At 41.0% G+C, this 10,635-nt stretch overlaps 1 protein-coding gene across 1 annotated transcript in view; it reads left to right on the top strand.

The window, feature by feature from the left end:
- The first annotated feature begins 105 nt into the window (after positions 1 to 105).
- Positions 106 to 10,635, top strand: part of mbtd1 (mbt domain containing 1) — a 49,022-nt gene continuing 38,492 nt past the window's right edge. The window contains exons 1-6 of the mRNA XM_047378156.1: positions 106 to 270; positions 7,566 to 7,770; positions 8,411 to 8,544; positions 8,628 to 8,742; positions 8,831 to 8,913; positions 8,998 to 9,115. Of these exons, the coding sequence (XP_047234112.1) occupies positions 250 to 270; positions 7,566 to 7,770; positions 8,411 to 8,544; positions 8,628 to 8,742; positions 8,831 to 8,913; positions 8,998 to 9,115 (676 nt within the window). The 5' untranslated portion in view covers positions 106 to 249. The remainder of the gene's footprint in view (positions 271 to 7,565; positions 7,771 to 8,410; positions 8,545 to 8,627; positions 8,743 to 8,830; positions 8,914 to 8,997; positions 9,116 to 10,635) is intronic.

The raw sequence follows: 10,635 nt of genomic DNA, 5'->3' as shown, positions 1-10,635 counted from the left end.
GAGGCCATTCATTGGCCTTCAATTAAGACTTTTCTGTTGTTTTTGCATCTGTCCATTACCTTCAGTTGGAACTAACCAATCAAAGCAAAGTAGGCTACGCTCGCTCATGCGCTGTTGCGCCAAAGTAATTGATGTCCTTGCTAGTATGCATTTAGAGCTTCGTATAACATAGTCAGTTTTATTCACAGTGCGAGTTTGAGTTACAGCAGGAAATAGAGCTAACCTAAATGTTTTCTATATGAGGAGCTGATGGAAGACGCACGGGATTTGGTGAGTGACTTTGAGACATTTTTGGGCCTGAGTTAGCGCTCCTTTGTTGTTATCCGTTTATGCTAGCACGCTAATGCTTCTGATTGCGATATCTATTTAATAAGCGCATCATAAGCCCTGTGGGAGAACCAAGATAACAGAGTTTGACCGTAACTTTACACGCACAGTTATACGTCTTATTTGAATGCAAAAACCTTTGTGCGATTTTGGGAATATAATAAGAGGGAAAAAAAAACGATTTCCGCTAGCTAGTTGTGCTACTGCTTCTCGGCTGAACCAGCGTCAACAGTCAGTGGATTTAAATCCACCTGTATTAAACTGTAGAGGAAGTAAGCAGGTCATGGCAGCTCTAGTTGTTTTACATTTCTGTAGGTGTTTTAAGATCAGCTAGTGATATGCTAAGTTTTTAAAACATCTTTTGAATAAATGAAGCATTTTTATGACTGTTAATATATGACAAAACAGCCACAGAATAGACCACTGTACTTTTGTTTTATTTTTGTCAAATAAAAGCTAGATTCAGTTGTGTGTTCGGCTTTATAGTAATGTATAGTGTCAGATTTTTAATTAATCTGTGGATATTGATAATTTTAATGATCTGAAATCAAAATTGTTTTTTTTTTTACTATGCCTTTGCAGCTAATTCTACCATTCATCAAGTGTAGCCGAAACAGAACTTAAAACCTCTAGATCAGGGGTCTGAAACCTTTACAAAGAGCCATTTTTGCCCTCACTACAGTTAGATAAAACTCGTTTTAACAAATGCTATAGGAAATTGCATTTTTAAAGAACCACCATTTTATGGCTGCTTTTAGGTTTAATAATAAAGAGAAGCATAAAACTGCCAAAGAGGATGGATACATTTTCTTCCATTGCATATTTGTGCGGAAAATAATGTAAAAAAGCAGTACTAAAAAAAGTAATATTACTAGTACTTTTTAGTGTCATTCTGTTGTGGAAATTCAATGCAATCCCATGAAAAAACCCTGCAAAATCCAGCATTTGTTATTACATCTATATTTAAAAACAGTTGGTTCTTTATCATTTCTAGCCAGAGTTATTAAGAACCATTGTGAAAGGTTCAAAGAGCCACTTGTTGCTATGGAGCTGCAGGTTGCAGACCCCCTCTCTATTTAAACCACTAAACACTAAAGTTGCCAAATGGCTGCAAAATCAAGTACAGAAATGATGTTTTGAAAGTCATTTGGTCACATAAATGCAATAATGGTGAACTGGATGATGAATGATTCAAAATTACCAGCTTCCCTGCTCGTTCACCATTTCATACTTTTGTGGTTTTTTCCCCCTTCTGCCACGGAGCATTTTGTACTGATCGTACATCAGTTTATCCCACTTGACAGCTGAAAAGTTAAAGTAATTTTCTATAATTTGCTTAAAGTTTGCTGTATAGAAACATGGTTATATAACTCAATGAATGACTTAATGAATATACAGATACATTTCACTAAATGAGAATATACAGGGGTTGGACAATGAAACTGAAACACCAGTTTTAGACCACAATCATTTATTAGTATGGTGTAGCGCCTCCTTTTGCAGCCAATACAGCATCAATTCATCTTGGGAATGACATATACAAGTCCTGCACAGTGGTCAGAGGGATTTTAAGCCATTCTTCTTGCAGGATAGTGACCAGGTGGTGATACTGGTGGAGGAAAACGTTTCCTGATTTCGCTCCTCCAAAACACCCCAAAGTGACTCAATAATATTTAGATCTGGTGACTGTGCAGGCCATGGGAGATGTTCAACTTCACTTTCATGTTCATCAAACCAATCTTTCACCAGTCTTGCTGTGTGTATTGGTGCATTGTCATCCTGATACACGGCACCGCCTTCAGGATACAATGTTTGAACCATTGGATGCACATGGTCCTCAAGAATGGTTCGGTAGTCCTTGGCAGTGATGCGCCCATCTAGCACAAGTATTGGGCCAAGGGAATGCCATGATATGGCAGCCCAAACCATCACTGATCCACTCCCATGCTTCACTCTGGGCATGCAACAGTCTGGGTGGTACGCTTCTTTGGGGCTTCTCCACACCGTAACTCTCCTGGATGTGGGGAAAACAGTAAAGGTGGACTCATCAGAGAACAATACACGTTTCACATTGTCCACAGCCCAAGATTTGCTGCACCATTGAAACCGACGTTTGGCATTGGCATGAGTGACCAAAGGTTTGGCTATAGCAGCCCGGCCGTGTATATTGACCCTGTGGAGCTCCCGACGGACTGTTCTGGTGGAAACAGGAGAGTTGAGGTGCAGATTTAATTCTGCCGTGATTTGGGCAGCCGTTGTTTTATGTTTTTTGGATACAATCTGGGTTAGCACCCGAACATCCCTTTCAGACAGCTTCCTCTTGCATCCACAGTTAATCCTGTTGGATGTGGTTCGTCCTTCTTGGTGGTATGCTGACATTACCCTGGATACCATGGCTCTTGATACATCACAAAGACTTGCTGTCTTGGTCACAGATGCGCCAGCAAGACGTGCACCAGCAATTTGTCCTCTTTTGAACTCTGGTACGTCACCCATAATGTTGTGTGCATTTCAATATTTTGAACAAAACTGTGCTCTTAACCTGCTAATTGAACCTTCACACTCTGCTCTTACTGGTGCAATGTACAATCAATGAAGACTGGCTACCAGGCTGGTCCAATTTAGCCATGAAACCTCCCACACTAAAATGACAGGTGTTTCAGTTTCATTGTCCAACCCCGGTACTTTCCGATGAGGCTCGTTTGTCAGATTAAAAGCACTTTTGAAAATAACAACCTTCAGGCAGGTGTTCAAACATGCTCTTCTTGAAGCCCACATTTCTGTATTAAATATGTTTTTTATTTGCCTGATATAATATTCTAATCTTAAATGTTTTTTCATTGGCTGGAAGCAAAAAATCATAATTAACAGAAATAAAGACTGTCTGCGTGGAATTGATCTATATAACGTGTTTCAGTTAGTGATGGAGTTTGCTGGAATGAACTATTCCATAATATTCTCATTTATTGAGATGTACCAGTGTTTCTGTGTGTATATAGGAATCAGAACCAAAATAAATAAATGGGTGTAATGCCAAGTTGAACAAAAGACAATTTATAATTAAATTATACTTGAGATTTGATCATTTTTGTGACCTCGCTTCTTGATGAATGAAAATAAACGGAAACTTTTTTTTGTGAAATACGCACAGTATGGGACTGACTAACCACACCTGGGTATGAAATGAGGGGTCGACTTGGTGAAGTGGTATATTGACCCAGAGCAAACCACTGGATGTCTTCATGTATTGCCATGTATAAGTGGCACAGTTTGCACAGCAGCATTGGTGCAGCAAACTATGAGAAGTCTTTTTAATCATAGCTGTGTAATTTGACCAAGTTGGTTAAACTAAACCGCATCCTTTTAAAGCTAACCTGAAACTATATATATACATACAGTGTTAAAAACAAACATGATCTTTCTCCTTCTTGTCTGACATTAAGTCACACTAAACCTTTGCCCTTTTAGGGGATTATTTTTTTTCTATTCATTCATCTTCTATACCACTAATTCCATAGTGGGTCACGGGGGAGCTGGCGCGTATCTCCAGCAGTCTATGGGCGAGAGGCAGGGTACACCTTGGAAGAGTCGCCAATCTATTGCAGGGCAACACAAAGACATACAGGACAAAAAAACCATGCACACACTCATTCACACCTAAGGGCAATTTATGTCCCTTTTCCACTTGCTCGATTTGGCCATCCCGGAACAGCTCCGCACAGCTCTGCACGTGGTGTGTTGCATTTCCATTGCACCATATGTCGTATTTGTGAGCTTGATTGGGGATCTTCTTCAATTCCAAGAAGATATAAACCGAAATCCTATGATTGCCAGAAAAGCTTGCACCTCGTCGTCGTTCCAAGGGGTGACTTTTCTGGATAGTTGTGCAGACTCCGTCATATGTTTCTCTCACTTGCTTGAATACACGTTTGAAAATGGCGGTTGTTTTTTGTTGTTGTTTTTTTACGCTGGTCGACTCTTACGGCTGGCCGCACCCACGCCCAACCGGTGAACAGCCGTTTGTTCACGTCATGTACAGTACTGACTTGGCCTCGCTTAGCCCTGCTAAGAAGGAGGTACCAAAAAAGTAGGTACCGGTACTGAAATAACAATAATGGAAATGCTCGCAAAGCGAGCCGAGTCGGGCCAAATCGAGCCAGTGGAAAAGGGGCATTAGAGAGACCCATTAACCTAACAGTCACGTTTTTGGACTGTGGGAGGAAGCCGGAGTACCAGGTGAGAACCCATGCATGCACAGGGAGAACATGCAGAAAAACCCCTGGCCAGGAGTCGAACCCAGGACCTTCTTGCTGCAAGGCAACAATGCTACCAACTCAAACCTCAAGGCAAAATTGCTACATGACGATGTGTTTCCCTCTTTATGCACTGAAGCTGGCACGTTCCCTGAGTTTTTCCAGCAAGATGGTGCACCACCACATTATGGGTGTCAGGTCCAAGCATTCCTAGATGAACAGTTTCCTGGAAAGTGGATTGGTTGTCATGGGCCAGTTAAATGGCCCCAAAGGTCTCCCGATCTGACCCCCTTAGACTTTTATCTTTGGGGTCATCTGAAGGCAATTGTCTATGCTGTGAAGATACGAAATGTGCAGCACCTGAGACTACGGATACTGGAAGCCTGTGCTAGCATTTCTCCTGCGGTGTTGCTATCAGTGTGTGAAGAGTGGGAGAAGACAATCCAACACAACGGGTAGCACATTGAACGCATTTTATAAGTTGTCAGAAACTTGTAAATAACGTATGAAAGAATAAAGTTATGTTAAAACCAAGCACACCATTGTTTTTCTTGTGAATTTCCCAATAGGTTTGATGTGTCACATGACCCTCTTCCTATTGAAAAAACAAAAGTTGGATTCAAAATGGCCGACTTCAAAATGGCCGCCATGGCCACCACCCATCTTGAAAAGTTTCCCCCCTCACATATACTAATGTGCCACAAACAGGAAGTTAATATGACCAACCATTCCCATTTTATTAAGGTGTATCCATATAAATGGCCCACCCTGTATATTGAGCCGCGGTTACCACTAAATAGATCTTGCATTCATTAGTACCGTGCACTTTTTGATAACAATGTTATGTTTCTGCAGGTGGAGAAGCAATCTTCTATGGTGTTATGTATTCTCTTCATCTTTCTTTCTCTCCTCCATTCTTTTCTCCTTCACTCCCTTTATCCTTTTAGCCCCACCTCTCTCTCTTTCTTCCTTCTTAATTTTTCCTTTTCGTTTCCGTCTTTGTATCCATAACAATTGAAATATCCCAAAACAGTTTCTAATAAAGTTTCTGTTATAAATATTGAGTAGAGCATTATAGCGTTAGCTGTAATCCTCAACTTGTGAAAAGCTTCTTTTTGGCACTCGGACAGCAATTTTGAGTGCTACTCTGCCAGACAGGAGACAGTAAAAAGAAAAAACTGGGAAGGCCCAGGTGATGATGTCATGACTTTATAAGCTTCTGATAGGTTAATTCACAACTGCGTTAAATGCAGGCTCGTCCTGTGGATGTACTTAAGGCAACGCCTCAAACACTGTGCTTCCTGGTGTGACATCATGGAAAAGTCCAGAGAAATCAGCCCAGATATCAAGAGGAACACTTTGGACCCCTCCGCTAGTCTGGTTCATTCTTGGGTCAAATTTCCAGATACCTGTAGGTTCCAAGTTCATGAACTGAACTTATATAGCCCTTTTCCAGTCATACAGCCACATGATGCTAATATTCGTTAGTTGCAGCCCTAGTCCGGTACCAACATAAACTAAAAGGCCACTCAGAAAGAAAGAAGCCAGAACTCTAGAAGCAACAGAAGAAGCCAGATTGGTATTTAATGGACTCGGGCACAAAGAGCTCAATGTTTGGAGACAGGTCTTCTGGTCTGATGGAGTTTGACAATAATGACCATGTTTACATTTAGAGGAAAAAGAGGGAAGCTTGAAGCCTGAGAACAACATCCCAACTGTGAAGTACGAGGGTGGCAGCAAAATGCTGTGGGGTCTGTTGCTTCAGGAGGGACTGGTGCACTTCGCAAAGTAGATGGTGTCATTAGAAAAAGAGTATTCTGTGGAAATATTGAAGCATCATCTCAAGACATCAGCAAAGAAGTTAAAGCTTGGGGACAGATGTCTTCCAAATGTTCAATGTCCCTCAGCATACCACCAGATCAGCAGCTACTAATGGGCTGAAGGACATCAAAGTCAATGTTTTGAATTGTCCATCACTAAGTCCTGATCCTAGTGCCAGATAGCATTGGTGGGCAGAATGTCTGTGTGATTAAGGCAGCCAGTAATCTGACCCAGTTTCACTGGTTCTGTTAGGAAGAATGGGCCAACATTCCAGCAAACTAAACTAGGAAGCTTATTGGAGGAAACCCCAAAACATTTGGCCCACTTCATACAGTTTAAAGCAGTTTACTAAATACAGAAGTAATTTGTGGGAACTAATAAACATTCTGTCCTCAATTAAAACATGAAACTTTAGTCTGATTTAATGTCTAATTGTGGAATAAAGATTATGGGTCTTTTTAAACAGTGTCAGTAAATATCTTGTTTTAACTGTAGAGAACTGAACAATATGGACATTTATCAGATGCACTTTCTTTACTTGAAAAAAGAAACTTGTTGTTGAACCTTGGTTCTTTTGGTTCATGAGTGCCTTCAGGTTGTTATTGGCTGTCTTAAAAATCCCCATTGATTTAGGTGTTTCACAAATTTGTCCCATTGCTCCAACTTGAACATTGATTGTGTTTTACTACGTTTTATTAATAGACTCATTTATACATTGACATCTGTTGTAGTTATCAAAACATTAGAACTTTGCAAGTAGTATTATTTCTGTCATATATTAAGCTAGTATCAAAGAGATTTCTCTTGGAACCTCAGTTTTATGTTCAGGAATCTCAATGTTTTGTTCTGATCAGTCAATCCAAATCCTGCAGAACTGAACGGAAACATTCACACATACAGATCCAATTCTAGAGATCCAGGTAGTCTAAAGTTGATAAGCTAAGGACGAATTTAATTTGTCTGTTTTGTTTGAATGAATGGCTAATGCTGCAAATAGTGCAACTAAAATCTTTTTACAGCCAACATAACAACTTAACATCACCAGATTGCTATCACCAGATGTTTGCTTGTCTTCCTAGGCTTGGAGCTGTCAGTTGGTTACTGCATGACCTTTTTAGATGTTCGCCCATCATTCACTCTGGTTTTTGCCGTTTCCATGTAAAGGCTGAGCGCACTGCACGTTCAGAGAGGAAGCGTAGGGACTCATTCGGGATGTTTGATGGCTACGACAGCTGCAGCGAGGAGTCCACCAGCAGCTCCAGCTCAGAGGATAGTGAGGATGATGTTGTGACTTCCATCCCAGCCAGCCTGCCCATCATCAAAAATAATGGACAGGTCTACACCTACCCTGATGGCAAAGCTGGGATGGGTCAGTACTGAAAACTGCTTTATTTTTCTTCTGTTTTGAGACTCTTCACAAAAAGGGTGTTGAAATAGCAAATGGGAATGACCTTTATTGAAAAATAAAACTCTAAATTTAGCCCTGCCTGTGAATGTCAAGCAAAGCTTCAAAATAATTGGTTGGGTCTGAATAATGTTTTGGTTCTGATTTAAAAAAATATATATATAAATTGTTTCAGTGCTCTGTCTTAAAACTACGACATTGTTCATAACCTTAATGCTTTTCATAAGTCCTGACCAGCTCTGTATTTTAGACCCATTGAACTGGGACTAGGCAGCTTCCTTGACGTTGTTACAGTAGGCATTTCTCCTGTTGGATTGTGTTTCAGTTAGATACGGGCACTGTTTATTTTTTATAAGCTAGAAGTTTGACCTGACATTTGGACTATAAATAAAAATTAAAAAGGTTCCATAGTTTTGGGTCTATTTTTTGTGTTTCCTCTGCTTGGTCTAAACAATTGCAAAGAATCAGTTTTTTCAATATTATTTTGGGAGATGTTTTTTGAAGACAGATTTTCATTTTTTCTACTTGGTGTAAAACTTTATATAATGGAATTTTTTTTCTGCACCAAATGCCATTCTCTGCTTTTGTTTCTTGATCTTCCCAGCCACGTGTGAGATGTGTGGAATGATTGGTGTTCGAGATGCTTTTTATTCCAAAACCAAACGCTTCTGCAGCGTGTCTTGTTCCAGGAGTTATTCCTCTAATTCTAAAAAGGCTAGCATTCTGGCACGTCTCCAGGTAAATGAATCAGATTTGCAGCTTGTCAGAGGCTGATATCTCAATTTACTGATACTGATGCCTAGTTTGGTTTGTTTTACAAGGGCAAGCCTCCAACAAAGAAAGCAAAAGTCTTGCAGAAACAACCTCTCATGGCAAAGCTGGCGGCGTATGCCCAGTACCAAGCAAGTCAACAGAACCAGGCCAAGTCCAAGTCTGGTAAGTCAGTAAAAAGCATTTGTGGTATTTGATGAGTGTATTAGTGGTAGGCTTACTCTAGCTCTGCACCTCTTCTGGGCCTACCTAGTCGTGCCTGCAGAGAGCTTTGACTGGGGAAGGTATATCTGCAGCAGTAACACAGTGGGAGCTCCTGTCAGCTGTTTTAAGCATGTAAGTTAAAGCTACATATCAACAGGAAAGCTACGATTTAAAACTTTTGACTTGAATAACTTACTTGTTTCCACGCAACCTCAGGCCCCGATGGGGACATGCTGGGGAGACATAGAAGAAGGAGTGAGGATTGAACTGCCCAACTCTGACACCAACCTTTCCACTAAGGTTTACTGGATAGCAGAAATCATAAAGCTGGCAGGTAAGACAGCCAGAAAAGGTAAATGGTTCCAATGAATGAACTACTTGCTTATGGCGTTGTGTGTGCCACCAACCCGAGAGTGCAGTGAGCATGATGTGAATGTGTTTAAATCTCGCAGGCTTGCTCAATATGTCTTCTGCTCTGTCTGTGTATATAAATGAACTACACCATCAGCCAAACACGGATGGATCTTTTTCATCAGAGTATTCCTCGGAAAAATTGCATTTGGTTGAGAAAACCAATCAGAACTGACAAAACACTGAAGCAGGGGGCAGAAATCACAAAATGAAAGGATTGTAGAAAACACAACATAATAAAATAAGCACTTGAACTTTGTAGGCCAAGAACATTTAAATGTAGAAATATCATTACTTTGCATTTTAGGTAATATTTCTACATTTCTTGATCTACTATATACAGGTCCTTCTTAAAATATTAGCATATTGTGATAAAGTTCATTATTTTCCATAATGTCATGATGAAAATTTAACATTCATATATTTAAGATTCATTGCACACTAACTGAAATATTTCAGGTCTTTTATTGTCTTCATATGGATGATTTTGGCATACAGCTCATGAAAACCCAAAATTCCTATCTCACAAAATTAGCATATTTCATCCAACCAATAAAAGAAAAGTGTTTTTAACACAAAAAACGTCAACCTTCAAATAATCATGTACAGTTATGCACTCAATACTTGGTCGGGAATCCTTTTGCAGAAATGACTGCTTCAATGCGGCGTGGCATGGAGGCAATCAGCCTGTGGCACTGCTGAGGTCTTATGGAGGCCCAGGATGCTTCGATAGCGGCCTTTAGCTCATCCAGAGTGTTGGGTCTTGAGTCTCTCAACGTTCTCTTCACAATATCCCACAGATTCTCTATGGGGTTCAGGTCAGGAGAGTTGGCAGGCCAATTGAGCACAGTGATACCATGGTCAGTAAACCATTTACCAGTGGTTTTGGCACTGTGAGCAGGTGCCAGGTCGTGCTGAAAAATAAAATCTTCATCTCCATAAAGCTTTTCAGCAGATGGAAGCATGAAGTGCTCCAAAATCTCCTGATAGCTAGCTGCATTGACCCTGCCCTTGATAAAACACAGTGGACCAACACCAGCAGCTGACACGGCACCCCAGACCATCACTGACTGTGGGTACTTGACACTGGACTTCTGGCATTTTGGCATTTCCTTCTCCCCAGTCTTCCTCCAGACTCTGGCACCTTGATTTCCGAATGACATGCAGAATTTGCTTTCATCCGAAAAAAGTACTTTGGACCACTGAGCAACAGTCCAGTGCTGCTTCTCTGTAGCCCAGGTCTGGGGAATGCGGCACCTGTAGCCCATTTCCTGCACACGCCTGTGCACGGTGGCTCTGGATGTTTCTACTCCAGACTCAGTCCACTGCTTCCGCAGGTCCCCCAAGGTCTGGACTCGGCCCTTCTCCACAATCTTCCTCAGGGTCCGGTCACCTCTTCTCGTTGTGCAGCGTTTTCTGCCACACTTTTTCCTTCCCACAGAC

Source organism: Girardinichthys multiradiatus, chromosome 10 (genome assembly GCF_021462225.1).
Source record: "Girardinichthys multiradiatus isolate DD_20200921_A chromosome 10, DD_fGirMul_XY1, whole genome shotgun sequence".
Taxonomy (NCBI): Eukaryota; Metazoa; Chordata; class Actinopteri; order Cyprinodontiformes; family Goodeidae; genus Girardinichthys; species Girardinichthys multiradiatus.
This window is presented reverse-complemented; position numbering and strand designations above follow the sequence as displayed.